The 18,948-nt window shown below is 56.7% G+C and overlaps 3 protein-coding genes across 11 annotated transcripts in view; 1 reads left to right on the forward strand and 2 right to left on the reverse strand.

The window, feature by feature from the left end:
* The first annotated feature begins 85 nt into the window (after window positions 1–85).
* Window positions 86–10,550, forward strand: CDH24 (cadherin 24). 9 transcript variants are annotated; one of them, XM_060145679.1, is made up of 14 exons: window positions 86–233; window positions 1,784–2,087; window positions 2,268–2,562; window positions 2,754–2,873; window positions 2,950–3,117; window positions 3,287–3,474; window positions 3,822–4,075; window positions 5,219–5,355; window positions 7,682–7,803; window positions 7,887–7,998; window positions 8,413–8,661; window positions 9,112–9,738; window positions 10,144–10,203; window positions 10,294–10,333. In XM_060145679.1, the coding sequence occupies exons 2-12, from the start codon at window positions 1,887–1,889 to the stop codon at window positions 9,684–9,686; spliced, it is 2,421 nt and encodes an 806-aa protein (XP_060001662.1). In that variant the 5' UTR covers window positions 86–233; window positions 1,784–1,886; the 3' UTR covers window positions 9,687–9,738; window positions 10,144–10,203; window positions 10,294–10,333. The 9 variants fall into 9 exon arrangements, with proteins under 9 accessions (XP_060001662.1, XP_060001652.1, XP_060001672.1 ...); XM_060145669.1 differs by having other exon boundaries at window positions 9,112–10,203; window positions 10,294–10,382; XM_060145689.1 differs by having other exon boundaries at window positions 9,187–10,203; window positions 10,294–10,382.
* A 3,646-nt stretch (window positions 10,551–14,196) lies between these two features.
* On the reverse strand, window positions 14,197–15,072 carry PSMB11 (proteasome subunit beta 11). Its single transcript, XM_060168141.1, has one exon. The coding sequence runs from the start codon at window positions 15,070–15,072 to the stop codon at window positions 14,197–14,199; it is 876 nt and encodes a 291-aa protein (XP_060024124.1).
* Window positions 15,073–18,843: 3,771 nt separating this feature from the next.
* Window positions 18,844–18,948, reverse strand: part of REM2 (RRAD and GEM like GTPase 2) — a 120,444-nt gene continuing 120,339 nt past the window's right edge. Inside the window, exon 6 of the transcript XR_009543887.1 lies at window positions 18,844–18,865. The gene's annotated coding sequence lies outside the window, so the exon portion shown is untranslated. The remainder of the gene's footprint in view (window positions 18,866–18,948) is intronic.

The following is an 18,948-nucleotide window of genomic DNA, read 5'->3' on the forward strand; positions in this document are numbered from 1 at the left end:
GAGGGTCGGAGGCTGGGCCCTCCCGCGCGGCGCGGAGGCGCCTCGCTCCTCCGCAGGCGGAGCCTCCTTCCCCCGCCCCCTCCGTCTCGCTCCCTTGTTCTAGCCGGGGCTGCTCAGACCTGCAGCGGAGCCGCGGCGCCCGCTCCGATCGGCTAGGGGCTGCGCCCCCGGGACCCGGCGACGGGGGCGGGCGGGGGCGCTCCCCACCGGGCTGGGCCCCTTGGCACTGCCAGGTAAGGGCGCCTGCCCTGGAGCCCGCGGTTGGGAATCCTCGGAGGGGCAGCAGGGGGCCCGCAGCCTGCGGGTGTCTTCAGAGCGGTGAACGGTGCGCTCCGCCACTGGGAGCCCACTGCCGGCTCCCTTCTCCCGCGCTCTACCGCTTTCCCTTCTTCCCTCGCACCTCTCTCTCCCTCTTTTTCCCATCTTCCTCTCCCTCGATTTCTCTTCATCTTGCCTTCTCTCTGCCTGTTTGCCTTTTCTGCCCCTTCCCTGGCTCCCCAACCCTTCTCTCTCCCTCTTGCCCTGTCTTGCTCCATCTCTTCCTCTTTGCCTTTTTCTTCCTCCACCTTTCTCTCCTCTCCTGTCTTTTCTTTTTCCCGCTTTCCTTTCCTTCCCCGTTCCTTCCCTCTGCTCTCCTCTTCCCTTCCCTTCCCGCTATCCTGTTTCCCAGTCCTCTATCGCCTTCCTTCTCTCCGTCCCGCCTCCCTCTCTGGCCCCGGCTTCCCTCTTCCCTCGGGAAGGAGAGGACTGTCAGGTGTATGTCTGCTCTACGGGAGGAGGGGCGCAGCCACAGCCACCTGAGGGGTGCCCGTTGGAGGAGAGGGAGGAGACAGTGGTGGGAAGGGTCCTCTAGCTTCCTTCCCACAGCCCCTCCTGGCTGCCCCTTCTCCCAGAATGAAGTTCCGCACCGGGGCGGCCTGGTCTAACCCCGGCAGCTAAAGCTGCCCCTTCCTGGTCATCACACGTACTGAAAGCCCCTCTGCCCCCTCTTCCACCCATTCTCAATCCTGGTACCCATGACTCCTCTCTGCCTTTCAGGCACCCAGGCTACCTCCTTTGATCTCTTTCCTCCTGTCTCTTGCTGCCATTCTGTCTCTGTCTCTGTCTGACAGTCCCTGAGTCTTGGTCTCACCCTTAATCACGCTGTGTCTCTAGCCTCTGGGTCCGCCTCTGCTCCCCCTCCCCAGTCTTCGGCCTCTACCACCCCTCTTCTTTCAGCTCTGGCCCCCCACTCTGCCCTGGGAGCCCAGTCCCCCTTCAAGGACTTCAGCTAGCTGTGTGTCGGGGGCAGGTTCTGGAGAGGCAGAGTGCCTGTGGAGGACGGACTTTCACAGGCTCTCAACCCTGTCTGAGGCTGCCCTGCTTGTCATCTCAGCCTGACCTAGGCGCCCTGAGACCCCACCTCCATGAATCCCAATCCCTGGATTTTAAGCCCTTTCCCTGGTAGCCCCCATCTCCTCCAGCCCCAAGCTGCATGCCCACCCTGGGAGCAGAGGGGCCAGTTTGGGGTTCCAAGCCCTCCCAGCATCCCCTCTCCTATCTTCTTCCCAAGCTTCTCTACTCAGAGTTGAGTGGCCGGAGATTTATCAGCTTGGAGGGCTGGAGGTGGATACGGGCAGAGCCTGGGTGGAGGGAAAGATCAGACTGTCTGCTCTCTGTCTTAGTCTGGGTTCTGGGCAGTGGGGCGTCTGGTTCCTTGGAGGTGTGATCTTCCGCATCTAACTTTGGGGAGGTTTAAGAGTTTAAGGGTTTCCTTAACCGTAAACAGCTGTGCATCCTGCAGGTGTGGATCCATGGGGCAGCCCCGAAGCATCTGCCCCTCTGCCCCAGCCAGCTCATGCCTCAGCACCCGGGAGCAGTGAACAGAGCCCTGGCTGAGCCCAAACATGTGGGGCCTTGTGAGGCTCCTGCTGACCTGGCTGGGTGGCTGGAGCTGCATGGGGCGCCTGGCAGCCCCAGCCCAGGCTTGGGCAGGGTCCCAGGGGGCCCCAGGACCAGCACTGCTTCGGACCCGACGGAGCTGGGTGTGGAACCAGTTCTTTGTCATTGAGGAATATGCCGGACCAGAGCCTGTCCTTATTGGCAAGGTAGGGATCCACCCCTCCCATGTCTACCCTAACCCTCAAGGCCCTGCCCCGCAACTTCCTCACTTCTGCAATGACCTTGGTCCCTCAGGACACCCAACACTCCACTCAATCCTAGATTTAGACTCTAACTTTCTGTCCCTATGCTTGGAACCCGCTGCCATGTTTCCCCGATCCCTACAGCTGCACTCAGATGTGGACAGGGGTGAGGGCCGCACCAAGTACCTGCTGACCGGAGAGGGGGCAGGCACTGTATTTGTGATTGACGAGGCCACAGGCAATATCCATGTCACCAAGAGCCTGGACCGGGAGGAGAAGGCACAGTACGTTCTACTGGCCCAAGCTGTGGACCGAGCCTCCAACCGACCCCTGGAGCCCCCATCGGAGTTCATTATCAAGGTGCAAGACATCAACGACAATCCACCCATCTTTCCCCTTGGGCCCTACCACGCCACAGTACCCGAGATGTCCAATGTCGGTGAGTACCCCAGGTCCGGACATTCCGGATCCCATCTCCTAGAGTGCCCTCACCTCTCCTTCCCCGACCGCTTTCCGCCCCAGAACCCACCTCCTGCAATTCAGCCCCGCTCATGTCTGGGTCCCGCCCATCTACCCTTCTTCCCCACTTGGCTCTGCCCCGGCTGAGCGGAGTGCCGGGGTCCCCCACAGGGACATCAGTGATCCAGGTGACCGCTCACGATGCCGATGACCCCAGCTACGGGAACAGTGCCAAGCTGGTGTACACTGTGCTGGATGGACTGCCTTTCTTCTCTGTGGACCCCCAGACTGGTGAGGATAGAGCTTGGGAGGCGGGTAGGGCAGCCGTGGGGACAGGCACCCCCTGACTCGTCGTCTCTCCCCCTAGGAGTGGTGCGGACCGCCATCCCCAACATGGACCGCGAGACACAGGAGGAGTTCTTGGTGGTGATTCAGGCCAAGGACATGGGCGGCCACATGGGGGGGCTGTCGGGCAGCACTACGGTGACGGTCACCCTCAGCGATGTCAACGACAACCCCCCCAAGTTCCCTCAGAGTAAGGGACAAGTGCCCCACCTGAGCCGCCCTTTGACCGCCCCCCAGCCCTACAGCCTCGGGAGAAGCCTCCCCACCCCTCCCCCAGCCAGGCCTGGGAGAAGGATGTGCTGGGGGAGGGAGGAGGACCGGGGACCTCTCTCAGAACGTCTCCCTCCATCCACTCCAAGGCCTGTACCAGTTCTCCGTGGTGGAGACCGCTGGGCCGGGCACCCTGGTGGGCCGGCTGCGGGCCCAGGACCCAGACCTGGGGGACAACGCCCTCATGGCATACAGCATCCTGGATGGGGAGGGGTCCGAGGCCTTCAGCATCAGCACAGACGCCCGGGGTCGAGATGGCCTCCTCACTGTCCGCAAGGTTAGCCTCCTCTCTGCTAGCGCTGCGGACCCACTCACACTTGCCTCCTGCCCCATGGGACACGCTTCTAACAGGGCTAGAACAGGCTCGGTCGGGATCCCTGTGTTGGAGCTTAGAGATTACGGTCATCTCCTCGTCTTTCAGATGAGGGCCTAAGGGCCAGAACGGGGGAGTGACTGGCTCAGGACTTTGCACAGAGCAAGTCTGTGACGGAACTGGGGGCAGACCTAGAGTTCTGACCGAGTAACCCGCGCCCCACCCCACCCCGACCACCGAGGCCACTGCCCCTCTGGTGCCCACCTCCCGGGTTCCCCCCTGCCTCAGTCACTCCGTCCCCCTCACCACAGCCCCTAGACTTCGAGACCCGTCGCTCCTACTCCTTCCGTGTGGAGGCGACCAACACGCTCATCGACCCAGCCTACCTGCGGCGAGGGCCCTTCAAGGACGTGGCCTCAGTGCGCGTGGCTGTGCAGGATGCCCCAGAACCACCCGCTTTCACCCAGGCTGCCTACATCTTGGCAGTCCCCGAGAACAAGTCTCCCGGGACCCTGGTGGGCCAGGTGTCAGCTGCTGACCTGGACTCCCAGGCCAGCCCGATCAGGTGAGCTGGGGTGCAGGCGGGCTCAGGGCCAGGGCCCAGCAGCATGCTATTCCCGCCCGAGGATGTGCCCCCTTTACTGCAAATCACGCTCACCTCCTGGCAGAAGTCTCCCTCACTGCAGGCCTGGGGCCAGGGCAGGGCTGGAGGACCTTGCTGACCCCTCCCACACTCTCCACCCATCCCTCTGGGTGGATGATAGTAGCGCCTCCCGGTGGCAGTGCGAGCAGATGGAACCTCATCTGATGAGTGCGACGGATCAGTTGATGGCCACGGCTATTGACCGCTCGCTCAGCTTTTCACATTTTACCCGCTTGATAACATTTCCTTCTCCAACAACCTGTGAGAGTCGGATAGTAGATAAGGGTAGTAACCGTCTCAGCTCCGGTTGCTTTAGAGCTGCGGTCCCCGACCTTCTCGGCAGCAGGGACCGGTTTTGTGCAACGTAATTTTTCCACGGACAGCGGGGGGTTGGGGGGGCGTTGGGAATGGTTCAGGCGGTAACGCGAGCGGTGTGGCTCAGTTCCTAACAGGCCATGGACCAGTACTGGCAGCCCGGGGTTTGGGGACCCCTGCTTTAGAGGCCTGGCCCTGAGAGGTTGAGTAATTTGCCCAAGGTCACACAGTCAGTAAGTAGCAGTGCTGGGATTCAAATCCGGACTTGTCGGCCCCAAGAAGACCCACTCTTTCCACCGCCCCAGCCAGCATCCCTGTCATAGCACTGAGGGAGTCATTCCCATTTTGTAGTTGAGGAAACAGGTTAAAAGATTTGCCCAAGGTCACACAGCTGACCTGAGACAGAGCAGGGCTAGAACTTGGGTCCCTGGTCCCCAGAGCAGAGCCCCAGAAGTCGGAAAGACAGGCAGTGTTTACCCGACGTCACCTCTGTCTCTCTCCCTGCACGCCCATGAAACCCAGTCCCCGGCATGTTAGGACAGGTGTTTAATGTTGATGACTCCCCGGGGATATTTGTCTTTTGAGGGGACCCTAACGTGAACTATGGCTCTGGGTGCGCGTCTCTGGCCAGCTCAGGCCCTCTGCCCAGCTGAGCCATGAGGCCCAGCAAGGTGAACAGAGGGAGGGAGGGGTAGCTGCAAGCTCTGGCCCTGCCGCAGATCAGCCCCCAGCCCCACTCCATCTCCCCAGATACTCCATCCTCCCCAACACGGACCCGGAGCACTGCTTCTCCATCGAGCCTGAAGATGGTACCATCCGCACGGCAGTGCCCCTGGACCGCGAGGCTCGTGTCTGGCACAACCTCACAGTGCTGGCCACAGAAGTCGGTGAGGAGTCCTGGGCCCCTGGGAGAACCGGGAGGAGGCAGCAGCCTCCCAGCAGAGGGGCCGTCCCTGGGCGCGGACGTACGGGGGTGGGGGAGGGCGGCTAGTGCCATCACACCCTCACCCAGCGTACAGCCACTGGGTCCCCAGCCTGCATCATCACCACCAGGCAGGCCTTCTGGTCTCCTGCCTGGGCTGGGCACAGTGGGTCTGCCTGAGCATTTCCCCTCAGTTTCAGTTGGCTCCCATACCTGACTTTCCCCAACCCGGAAATAAATCTAACCTTGAATAGCTTCCCGCACCCTGTGAGACCCTGCCTGGCCCACTCTCTGCTTCAGGCTGAAGGGGCATCAGGGCGGGGCTGGGCCCCTCCTCTGGGAGCTGACCGGGGCCAGGGTGGGGAGGTGGTGCCAGGAGCCCCTCTCTGGGAAGCCCTGCCAGGAGCCCTCAAGGGTAGGGAGAGGGACCAACTCCATGCACTGCCCATGTCAGTCACCGGTCACCGGTAGTGTGGTTCAGCCTTAGACCTCCCTCCCTTCTATGAACCTCTCCTCACCATGCCTGCTTATGCCTCAGGGTCTCCTACGTTTGCCGTCTGTGTCCTGTTTAGGGAAGTTGTCACTGTGTGCATACGTACTTGTACATGTCCGTGAAGAGCTATGTGTGTGTGTACACGTGGGTGTGTACTTACATGTGTATGATTCCACACGTGTGGAAAGTACATATACATACATACCCATGTTTGTGAGTATACGTCTATAGCTGCATATATGTGTACGTAGTTGAGTGTATAGAATTGTATTTATATTATTTGTGCATATGTGTAATTGGATGTATATAGTGATAGATACAAGTAGCTGTTTGTATATATTGTTTTGTGCATGTGTTTGTGGACAGATAGTAATAATTTACTATTTATTGTGTATCGGACACTGTTCTAAGTACCAAATGTGGGTTACTTCATTTAATCATCACCACAACTTTATGAAGAAGGTACGATTTTTTCCCCCATTTTAAAGGGAGGAAACTCGGGCAAAGAGAAGTTAAGTAACTTCCCAAGGTCACACAGACATTAAGTGGTGGGGCCTCAGTCCCAGTCAGGCTGCAGAATCTCAGCTGTTGTCTCCTCTGCCATACTGCCTCTCATACGTGTCGAATTGTATGTAGATAGGTTTATGTTTATGACCGTGCAGCTCTGGGGCAGTACATGCGTGTCTGTCTGTGTGAACGTCCCTGTGTGTATTTGTGGTATATGTAGCGTGTCTGTGGCTGCCTGTGTATACGTAGCCCTGCGCGTGTGTGTGTGTGTGTGTGTGTGTGTATTCCCCTCAGTGTCTTCTCATCTCCTGCCAAATCCTGCACCCCAGTATTGACTAGCAGGCCCTGGGCCTTAACTGCAGCGAAGGAATGGGCCCCAGCCCCGTCCCATCTCAGGGTATCCCAGACCCTTTAACCAGGCAGTCTGCTCCTCTGCCCAGGCTGTCAGCTCAGCACCTTCCCAAAAGCCAGCCAGCTCTCCCTCAACTCGGGGAAAAGACTAAAGGAACTGTGAGGTTTAGCCTAGAGGAGGTGAACACTGGGGCAGGCAGGGATGCATAATTTCCATTTTCTCTTGGATGCCACGGGCAGTGAGAAGCAAGGCAGGGTAATGGTGGGAGCCACCCAATGACGAGGGGGCCTGTGTCTGGCTGTGGTACCCAGGGTGGCCTGGCTCTGCCCCTGAGTATCACGTAGCTCCTGCCTCCCCAAGGTCAACTCTAAGTGATACTCACTGCTACACCACAACCTCCCAGACCTCTGATGGTGTGTGTATGTGTGTGTCCACCGGTTTTGTGCATGAAAACGCATTTTCTGCATCTTGGGGGTCGTGATACTACATTCACTGTATATATTGAACATTCACTTCATGTATGTTGCATTTGTTTTAAAACACTGAGTGTACATCAAATGGACGGTATGAATGTGTTTGTATGTTTCATGGCTACTGTCTGTGTGCATCCGGTATGCAACCTCTGTCTACCTTTCCTTTATGGCACGTGTACCCTGCATGTGGGTTCTTGTATATGTATGTTATGGGTGCTACACTCCTGTTGAGTGTATGTGGTATATGTATTGCACACATCTCGGGTACCACATGGCTGTTGTATGCGCTTGTTCCATTCATTTCGCAACATTGTTTGCTACTTGCATATTGCATGCGTTATCTCATGTATCCCACATGCATGCTATGTGCTGCGTATGGCATCCGTGCCCACACACCCCGTGTGTTGTGCGTAACTGTGATGTGTGTGCTTGCATGGGGTGTACGTGTTTGTGTTTCTGGCTTCAGACAGCTCCGCACAGGCCTCCCGGGTGCAAGTGGCCATCCAGACCCTGGATGAGAATGACAACGCTCCCCAGCTGGCGGAGCCCTACGACACCTTTGTGTGTGAATCTGCAGCGCCCGGCCAGGTGAGCCGCTGAGGCAGGGGGGTCGGGAACTCAAGACCTCTCCAGCTGCCCACTCCGTACAAGGCTTCTTTTCTTCCTCCCAGCTGATTCAGGTCCTCAGGGCCCTGGACAGAGATGAAGTCGGCAACAATAGCCGTATCTCCCTTCAAGGTCCCCTAGACCCCGATGCCAACTTCACTGTACGGGACAACCGAGGTGGGTAGCCTCCTACAACCGTGCCCATGCCTGCTTCCCTCCTCTCCTCTACCACCCTCGGCCCTGCCTGCCTACCTGGGCCCTCCACCCAACAGAAGGTGGATGTGGTTTGGGGAGTTCCCTGGTGGCCTCGTGGTTAGGATTCTGGGCTTTCACTGCCGTGGCCTGGGTTCAATCCCTGGTTGGGGAACTGAGATCCTGCAAGCCGCGCGCGCAGTGGGGCAAGAAAAAAACCAACACAGGGTGGATGTGGTTTTGCTCTTTGCAAACCTTCCCCACAGACCTTACTGGGAACGTGTCCCAGGAGGTGACCCTGGGCTGCAACGACCTTACTGGGAACGACCTTACTGGGACTGCAACGACCTTACTGGGAACGTGTCCCAGGAGGTGACCCAACACCTTCCTCTCCCACAGATGGCTCTGCCAGCCTGCTGCTGCCCTCTCGCCCCGCCCCGCCCCGCCAGGCCCCCTACCTGGTCCCCATAGAACTGTGGGACTGGGGGCAGCCGGCACTGAGAAGCACCGCCACAGTAACTGTCAGCGTGTGCCGCTGCCGGCCCGATGGCTCCGTGGCCTCCTGCCGGCCCGAGGCTCAGCTCTCACCTGCTGGGCTCAGCACCGGGGCCCTGCTCGCCATCATCACCTGTGTGGGCACCCTGCTTGGTGAGTCAGGCCACAGTGGGACATAAATGTGGGGTCCAGGCCTGCAGGGTGTGTGGAGAGGAACGAGGACACCGGACATAGGGAAATCCATCCTAGGTCTCGAAGGAACCCTCGTGCCTGGATTCTCCCACTGCCTCCTGCATCTGAGACAAAAGCTCTGGCCTCGTATCCCTGGCCTGTCAATCTAATGAGAGTCATGAGCCATAAAAACTGTTTATTGAGCCCTGACTCTGGGCCCCGTGTGGCGCTGGGCACAGCACTTGGTATTTCATCCTTTCAACAACCCTGAGGGGTAAATATGTTTTCCCTCTTTTCCACACAAGCAATCTAAGGGCGAAAGACGTTCAGGGAAGTTAAGCAACTTTCCATGGTCACACAGCGAGTAAAGGGTTGAAGTCAGGATTCAAACAAGCTTTGCCAGATGTCAAACCCAGGGCTTGCCACCCCTAGGCCGTTCTGATTGGAACCAGGCTGCCCCACGCCTGGCCCTGCCGGCTCAGCGGCCCGTGTGCGCCTCTCCCCCAGCCCTGGTGGTGCTCTTCGTGGCCCTGCGACGCCAGAAGCAGGAAGCCCTGATGGTGCTGGAGGAGGAGGACGTGCGTGAGAACATCATCACCTACGACGACGAGGGCGGCGGCGAGGAGGACACAGAGGCCTTCGACATCAGCGCCCTGCAAAACCCCGACGGGGCTGCCCCGCTGGCTCCCGGCCCGACCGCGCGCCGAGATGTGCTGCCCTGGGCCAGGGCGCCGCGCCAGCCCCGGCCCCCCGGCCCCGCCGACGTGGCGCAGCTGCTGGCGCTGCGGCTGCGCGGGGCGGACGACGACCCCAGCGTCCCACCCTACGACTCGGTGCAGGTGTACGGCTACGAGGGCCGGGGCTCCTCCTGCGGCTCCCTCAGCTCCCTGGGCTCCGGCAGCGAGATCGGCGGCGCCCCGGGCCCCGCTGAGCCGCTGGACGACTGGGGGCCGCTCTTCCGCACCCTGGCCGAGCTCTACGGGGCCAAGGAGCCCCCGGCCCCCTGAGAGCCGGCCTGGCCCTGCCCGCCACAGCGTGACGGCTGCACAGGCCCGCTGAGTGAGCCCCCGGGGTCCAGGCAGGCGGCAGCAGCCCAGGGGTCCCCAGGCCTCCCCGATCCCCATGTCCCTCCTCCCCACTTCCCCAGGGCAACCTCCCCCTTACCTCCCTCGTCCTGAGTCGTCTGTTCGTCTCTCTCCAGGGATCTCTGTCTCTGTCTCTGACACTCTCCCTGTCTGGGACTGCGTTGTGCGGCTCAGACTCTGAATCTCTCCGTTCTCTCACTGTGATTCCACTTTCTTGTGGCTCTGTTTTGGTCTCCCCCATTCTAAATCTGTCACTCACTGCTCTGTCTGTCGCCCGTGCCCGCACACACGTTCTCTGTCTGTCTCCTGCCCACATCTGCCCGCATTCTCTGTGGGTCCCTGTGACTGCCTTTTTGGTTTCTTCCGTTGTCCATCCCAGAAACAAGAGAAACTTCCAGCCACTGCTGCCCACCCTCCTGCAGGGGATGTTCTGCCCCAGGTCAGTGTCCCTAGACTATGTGGAACACAGGGGTGGCCCAAAGCCCTCCCTCACGCCCCACCTCTCACTCGGGCTCTCCTGTCGTTGCAGACCTGCCCGCATGGTTCCATCCATCACTCATGGCCTCATCCTGGCTCCATTGGCCTCCAGCGAGAGAGGGAGCCAGCTCACCTCCCGGGGCAAGAGCTCCAGCCCCCAACGTGGCCGCCTCCCTGGAGCTCTGCCCAGCCGTCAGCCGGCCCTGGGCAACCTAGCTCTGGGCATTGTCTTGTGTGCTTCCCAGGCCCCAGGGGGAGGGATGGGAAGGAAAGAGGGAGGCAGCTGGGGAGGGGGAAGAGGGAGGAAGGGGAGGGGCCTCCATCTCTAATTTCATAATAAACAAACACTTTATTTTGTAAAGCTGGAGTCCTGCTTTCCTTTCTGCACTCAGGTGTCTGTAAGAGCGTCACTGTGCCAAAGGGCTGGAGGAGAGGCCTAAGCCCACCCCCTCGACCCCTTCTCCTTTCTCCTTTGGGGGACAGTCGCTTCAAGTCCCCTTAATAGAGGAGGCTTTGGGTTGACACCATACAGGGACGAAAGAGATAATGACATGTACCTCTACCCCCACAACCTCTGGGTTCTCTGTTGGTCTCAAACTGTCCAAGGAAATTAAGATGTGGAGATTGGCCAGAGGGGAAAGTGGGAAGGAGAAAGTGGAGAAAAGGGGGAGCTATAAAAGACTAAGAAGAGAGGAAGAGGAGCTCTAGACTAGGAATAAGTATGGGTGGGGAAGAGCAGAGGGGGTAAGCCAGTGAGTGCCTCCTGGGGCCTGTGGTCCCAGTTGGAGAAAGGGTGGGCCAGGGCGAGGTGGCACAGTCACAGTGGACCTGGGGCCTGCTGCCCCACCTTTTATTCTTCCCAGTCTCTGGTCTTACTCTTTGTGGGCACAAAGAGGAGGGAGAGGGACCAGGGAGGCGGGCTGTTCGAAGGGCTGAATCAAAGTCAACTGGGGTGGGAGCCCAGCAGGTGGCCAGCATCTCTCACCGTGCACTCCCTAAGCAGAGAAGGGGTCCACCCGGCAAGCAGAATTAGCACCCATGCCTCGTAACTCCAGGCAGGGCTCCTGGGGACTCAAGTAGATGGGTCCCGATAGGTCCTTGTGACCTTTCCCTCCAAGTGCAGAGTGCAGATAATCAGGGATGGCTGCTCTAATGGGAGGACGCCTTCTTGTACCTTCCACGCCGTTTGGTTAGGGCAACCAGGCAGTGGGAGAACAAGGACCCTGCTCCGATGCTGGCATTGTCATTGACTCTGCTGAAGGCTGGAACCGGGCCCCTGCCTGCCTGAAGGCCTGTGTGAGAGCAGACTGTCCGCCCCTGAGGGAGACGATTAGGAGGCAGCACTCCAAGCAGGGAGCCACAAGGACAAGTCTTCCTGTTCAGAGCTAGATCCACACCTTTGGTCTCCCCTGATGTCTGCATCAAGCCTCCAGGAGTAAGTGGAGAGAAGGAGGGATTGACTCGTGGGCCGCCCCTGGGCGAGGAGGGGTGCATTGAAGTGGGATGCAGGCCTTTGCCTCCTCTCCCAGCCCTCCTTAACACCCTCCTGAGGTCCTCCCCAACTCATTAAGCTTCAAGGAAAACAACAATGTAGGGAAACAGGCTTTTCAGCTAGACCCTCAGGCTTATCTCTGGTCTTAAATACCTCACCATTGGAAAAACAGAATCCGTCAAAGGGAGGGAAGAAGGGCAGAACCATGGAAGGAAAAGAGAGAGAGAAAGGGAGAGGTGATGGGAGGAGACGCAAGAAGAGTGGGGCTCCCCCCCTGTTATGCCCTCCCTATCTGGGTTTAATCCTCCTTCCCTGATTAATGGGAAGAGGAGGGGCACAGAGTGTTCCAGGGGGTGAGCTGCATGTGGTTCTCAGGGAGCCTTGGGCTGGGCTCAAGTGGCAACCCCAAGCTAGCCCGCCCCTCCCTCCCTGCCTTTTCTCACCCCTGGGGCTTCAGGACAGGGGTGGGAGGATGCAGAAGTATCGAACCAGTGGGGTGAGCCCTGCCCCACCCCACTCTGGACCTCTTTTCCCCAAAAGAAGTGATAAGGCCCGTCTTTCTCCCTGATAACTTCCAGCCTGTTTCCTGTCTCTGCACATAGGAACTGCACATGCATCGCCTATCCCGGATCACTCACATACAACAGGTCACAGACCCACACTCACCTCTGCATGTGGAGGTGCCCCCTCTTATGTCTGCGTCAATCAAACACTTGAACCCTGGGCAAAAGCTGCCCTTCCTCCTGTGTTCCTCCAGGACCAAGCTGGCCTGGGGTCCTCGACCTCTAGTGATCATTGCCAGTGTCCTGCACCTCCTCCCCTGAGGCTGAGGAGTGGGTGAGGGATGAAGAATTGCTATGGAGACCACCAGCCAGATTCCCAGACCCTGGCTCGAAGCCTAGTCTTCCTGTACTGGGCACCTTTCTGCGGCCCCCCTTCCCCTGACCATTTCCCCCCCTCTCCCCTACTGCTTTCCCTCCTGGGACTCCCTCAGCTTTCTTCCGTCCTCTCCCATCATCCCCTGAAAGCCAGAGTCTGCTGGGGCTCCTCTGTCTGGCCAGCTCCTGCCTGGAGGAATTCTTAGCCTGAGGTGCAGGCTTGGGGCTCACGACTGGGCTGGAGGCTGGGAGGAGGGGTGTCCAAGAGGGAGGAAAGGTATTGTTCATCTTGGGACTGGAAGCTGTAGGAATGGGATAGAGAAAGAAGATTCAGGAATCTTCAGGTGCCACCTCCTAGGCTGACCGTGCTTTCCTCCCTCACTTGGCCTGGGGAAAGGAGGGTGGGGAGGCATCCCACCTGGAGCTGTCAGCCTGCATCGCCAAGTCAGGGCTTACAAGGGAGCGGCAAGGGGACAGGGGGGTGGGAAAGGATGTGCTAACCCAGCAGTTCCCACTAGCACAGACGCTTCTCTCTTTTCTTCATGCCCAGAGGGAGCTACTGGAAAGAGAGGCTGGAGAGAAGGCAAAGGGACAGCAGGAGGAGAAGTTGGGCAATGGCCATGACATGCCTGGAAGCCAGAGTGCAAGGGACTGGGGGTGGGGGGGGGGGAGGTGCCTGGGGCGATGGCTCAGGTCCTGACAAGCGGGGGTAGAGGGGGCTCAGCCCTCCAGGCCCTCGGGCTCCTCTGGGTTCCTCCTTCCCTGGCCACCAGGCAGGGGCACGGCCCAACTGCTCTCTTCCCCACGTCACTCCCCAGACGCCTGGCAGGAAGAGGCCCTGGGAGAGAAACTGAGCTGAAGGACCACAGCCCTGGAGCGGAAGGCCTGCACCCCAGCATCATCTCTGCACTGACTGTGTGACCTAGGGCAAGTCACATAACCCTTTGAACCTGTTTCCTCTTCTGTCAAGTGAGGATCATTTTTACCTCAAAGAGTTATCATGAAAACTGCGTTCAGGAAAGGGGTTTGCATCATGGTCATTCGGGTCAGGTCGGGGAGGGGGGCAGAGAAGAAAAACAGATGTGGGAAGCCCATGGCCACCCCCAGGTGTACATGCTGCACTGTCTCCTCTGCCAGCCTGGGCCCGCTGGGCTACTCTCCCCACTCCATTCTCCTCCAGCCATCGCCACTCACCAAGGTGAGAAAGTGGCGAAGGCTCTGAAGCTGAGCTAAGGACTAAAACGAGAGGAAGAGAGACTGGGGATAGGAGGGGAAAAGCAGAAAGGAGGATGGCAAGAAAAGAGGGTCTAGCACCTAGCACAGCATCTGGCGTGCAGCCGGTGCGCAATAAGTACTTGCTGAAAGAGGACTCGGTGCTGAGAAGGAGGCTGGATCAATCTATTGGGCGCCAACAGGAACATGTCGGAGAGAGCCTCAATGGCTCTGGGAGGAGAAAGTGATGGAGACTTGCAACAAATGAAGCCGGCAACCCACGAGAGCAGGAGCCAGACGCCATGAGTCTGCCCCCACTGCGGCCCCATCCGCCACCCACTCCCGGGGCTGGGCCCCCAGGTCCTCCTGCTGCTCACAGCGCCTCTGCGGGCATCCTCGAGTCCCCCGGGGCTGGTGCCACAGACGGTTCTCCGCCTTCACCGGCTCTGTCCGGGATGGCCTCCTCCTCCCGTTCCTGCTCTGGCCCCGGCCCTGGGAGCTTCCGCAGTTCCGAGTACAGCACCCAGGCATCGTTGCGGGACACATATTCCCATCCACTCTCCCGCACGTGGAAGAGGTCCACGGAGCCCCCCGAGTAGGCATCACGGTGGGTGGCATGGGCCACAGCACGGCGGGCCAGGGCATAGGCTTCCTGGGTGCTCATGTCATAGTGGTAGCCGCCATCTAGCACACCATAGGCATAGGGAGATCCAGAGCCCACTGAGAAGATGTCCCCCTGCAGGCAGGTGCCGTCGCTGTAGACGTAGAAGAGGGCAGGGCCGGAACGGTCCCAGCCGCACAGGGCAGTGGCCACGCACAGATCCAGCCCCCGATAGCGCGACATCATGACTGATAAGAGTCTGGCGGCGCCGGCCACGCTGGGCAGCTGACCCTCCCTCAGTGCCCGCAGCCGCAGCTCCCGCTGTAGCACCCGGTACCATGTGGCGCAGTCGGCCGAGGTGCCAGAGGTGGTGCCCAGGAGGTGCTGATGCACAGGGATGACCTTGCGTGAGGCTGGACAGGCCACGTAGTCACCACAGGAGGACCGCGTGTCAGCCGCAGCGATGACTCCATGACGGAAGCGGAAAGCCAGGGTCGTGGTACCATGGGCCAGCCTGGGGCCATGGATTTGCAGGAAGGTTTGAGGGTCCCAGCCCTGGGGCACAGCCCAGCCACCAGCCTGAGGCAGGTGAGGTGAGGCTTCTTGGGTGTCGGGGGCCTGCCACTTGCACACATCCTGCAGAGCCATCCCTGGGGTCCAGCGAAGGTTGGAAGGAACAAAGCAGGGATTTGTGAGCTGGGTCAGGCGGAGGAAGAGAGAGAGCAAGGAGGAGCTGGGCTGCGGCCAGAACCAGCTGGGAAGGCGTGTGATCTGTGGCTTCCCTTCTCCCTAACCCCAAACCAGGCTTTGGGACTGGCTGATGGAGCAGCGCCCTCTCCCTCAGAGGACTGCTGAGGGGAGACAGAGCGAGGCCGGTAGAGTCTCCAGCGCTGGGGAGACGCTGCCCATGACACACTCGGGCGTCATCCAAGGAGTCTCCTGTCTGTCATCCTCCAAGCACCTGGAGTTGGGTGGTGGCTGGGAAACTGAAAAGGAAAGGGGGCACCAGTGGAAGGAGCAGAGCTGGGTTCCTCTGGGTTTTCCTGTGGAGGGCACTGGGTCCACAAAGATAAATAAGGCCCTGCCCCTGCTCTGAAAGGGCTGCCAGCCTTGGGAAAGGTGGAGACAAGTCAGTGCAATGGCACAGTCAGAAGAGATTGCCATGGGCGTTCCCTGGTGGCCTAGTGGTTGGGATGCCGGGCTTTCCTGTTGTCCACCCTAGGCTGGCATTTAAGGCCCACTGTGGTCCAATCCTAATCCATCCACCACAACCTCTTTTCACGCAATTCCTAACACATCTCCCACCTCCCCTTCATCTTTTTGAATCCTATCTTTCCAAGTCTGGCTTAAGTACCACCTATTCTGAAAATACTTCCCAGATCCGGGCCGAGAGAGGAGAGACTGTGAGTTTGAGAAGAAAGGGGATCTAAGTGATATTTAAGGAAATGATCCAGACCTCCTTGGCAAAGCCTTCCTGGACCCCCAACCTCACCCCAATCTATACCAAACTCTCTCACCTCTGAACTACAGCACTTATCATTGCTTTCTTCCCCCAACCCCTGCTTTATTGAGATACAATGGACGTATAGCATTGCGTAAGTTTAAGGTGTACAATATGATGATTTGATACCTCTGTGTGTGTGTCTGTGTATTGCAAAATGTTTACACCATAAGGTAAGTTAAATCCTTCACCTTACTTGATTACCATTTTTGTTGTTGTTATGATAAGAACATTTAAGATCTACTCTCTTGGCAACTTTCAAGTATACAAGAGTATTGTTAACTATAGTTGCCATGCTGTACATTAGATTCCCAGAACTTATTCCTCTTATGACTGGAAGTTTGTACACTTTTGACCAACATCTCATTTTCTCCAACCCTGAGCCTCTGGCAACCACCAATCTACTATCTGTTTCTAAAAGTTTGGCTTTGTTAGACTCTACATATAAGTAAGATCATACAGTATTTGTTTTTCTCCATCTGACTTCTTGCACTTGGCAATAATGCCCTCAGGTTTCATCCAAGTTGTCACAGATGGCAGGATTTCCTTCTTTTTTATGGCTGAATAATGTTCCACCACATATATAACACTTTATGCGTTCATCCATTGATGATGGATATTGTTTCCACATCTTGGCAGTTGTGAATAATGCTGCAATGAACATTGGGGTGCAGCTATCTCTACGAGATAATGATTTCATTTCCTTTGGATAAATACCCAGACATGGGATTACTAGGTCATATGGTAGTTCTATTTTTAATTTTTTTTTTTGAGGAAATTCCTTAGTATTCTCCATAGTGACTGCACCAATTTATATTCCCACCAACAGCAGCACTGATCATTTGTACCTCTCCTCTTTGAGGTCTCCCTGAGTGGGAGCTTGGAGCAGAGAACTAATGTAAGGTAAATTGGGAACAGATTATGGAAGGCCTTGAATGCATGCTGAGGAGTTGAACCTTACAGACCATTTTTAAGCAGGCAAATGATAAGATCAAGATGTTTCAGGAAAATCAATCTGGTGCTGCGCAGAATAAATTAGAGATATAGTTTGTACCCAGAAAAATCAGAATATTTCAGTAATTCAGGAGTGAGGACATAAGAAGCCAAAGGCGGTATCAGTTGCAATGAAAAAGAATGTGAGAAGCACTGTAGAGGGAGAATGAACAGGACTTGGCAACCTAGTGGACGTGGAGTAAAGGAAGGGGAGTTGTCAAGATGAGCCAGGGCTTCAAGCCTCTGTGACTGGAAGAACATTATTGTCATTCTTTCATGTGTTCATTTTGCAAACGTGTATTAAGCACACAGCGGGCACAGAGATAAATAATAGAGAAATGCCTGTCTTTACAGTTGTTGGGTTTTTTTGGCCATGCTGTGCAGCTTGTGGGATCTTATTTCCCTGACCAGGGATTGAACCTGAGGCCCTGGCGCTGAAAGTGTGGAGTCCTAACCACTGGACCGCCAGGGGATTCCCGAGAAATGCCTGTCTTTAAAAGCTCACAATCCAGTGGGAGATAAATGTATATTTATAACCAGGTAAAATGTGAAAGTGCCTTAAGAGAGGCAGACAGCATTAGTGGCAGAGGGAAAGAACCACTGAGAGAAGTCAGGAGGATTAGTTGCATTGCAGGAGTGACTGCAAAATAATACATGCTCAGTAAACAGAGGCACTCTGCATTTTCCACACCATCCAAGTGTGAGAGCCACAGAAAGATCTTCTGCTTCATTACATTCTGATGGTTGGGTTTGGAAAGAGTTGCCAAATTTCAGCATTAAAAATACAACACTCTCAGAGTCTGTTGGGAGGAGGAGGGGCTGAGTTGGGCATCAGAGGAAAGAGGAATTATATATATATATATATATATATATATGTGTGTATTTTTTTTAATAAATTTATTTTTGGCTGTGTTGAGTGTTCGTTGCTGCACACAGGCTTTCTCTAGTTGCGGTGAGCGGGGGCCACCCTTCGTTGTGGTGCACGGGCTTCTCATTGTGGTGGCTTCTCTTGTTGCGGAGCACAGGCTCTAGGCATGTGCTTCAGTAGTTGCGGCACACGGGCTCAGTAGTTGTGGCTCACGGGCTCTAGAGCACAGCCTCAGTAGTTGTGGTGCATGTGCTCAGCTGCTCCACGGCATGTGGGATCTTCCCGGACCAGGGATCGAACTCGTGTCCCCTGCATTGGCAGGCGGATTCTCAACCACTGCGCCACCAGGGAAGCCCAGGAATTTAGATATTGATGGATGTTGCTGCTGGAATCCAACAAGGAAGGGCAGATGCTGTCTTCATAGAACCATAAAGCAGGAGGCAACATTTCATACACTTGCCCACTTCCTTGCTTGTTATGGTTCCCAAAAGGGCTGAAAAATGAAGGTGGGTGAAGAGAGGAAGAAACAATGAAATACAGCACATTCCTGAACAAGAGCTTGTCTTAGTTAGCTTAAGTCAGAAAACCTCTTTGTACATCTTTATGGAGCCTCAACTCTCCTCCGGGCTCTGAAATGGTAAATTACTATTGACTCAGTTATTCAGGAGCTGAATTGCGAACCCAGTCTGTGGATTAACTGGGCCCTTTGCTTTTCCTTCTTTATTCTTCTATCTGCCTTTTGGTCAATTCATTACTCAATAGAATTTCCACCAGAGGGTGGGAGTAAAGACAATGCTGAATCTTAAAAACTGGTTACTGTTAGAGAACGTGGGTAGCGTGGCGATTGATGTTATCAAACAACAAGCGGTATAGCGCTCTTATTTTGTTGCGCTTTTTAGCACAAACTACTGTGGTTTTACTAACTTCATAGGAAAATGGCCTCAGCGTAGATCATTATTTTACCCAGTATTAGAGAGTGCCCTTACACAAAATGGCAACTTCAGTCGCGTTAACAGACTGCTGAAGCAGTAGTGATGTAAGTGTTGCTAGGACACCGGGCGGGGCGGGGCGGCGCGGGGCTGATTTACCGCTACCGTTTAGAACAGGATTTCATCCAGTCACGCCCTTCTGAAAGATGGCCGGCCCCACTTCCGTCCCTCAA

The sequence above is a fragment of the Lagenorhynchus albirostris genome, chromosome 1 (assembly GCF_949774975.1).
Source record: "Lagenorhynchus albirostris chromosome 1, mLagAlb1.1, whole genome shotgun sequence".
In the NCBI taxonomy this organism is placed as follows: Eukaryota; Metazoa; Chordata; class Mammalia; order Artiodactyla; family Delphinidae; genus Lagenorhynchus; species Lagenorhynchus albirostris.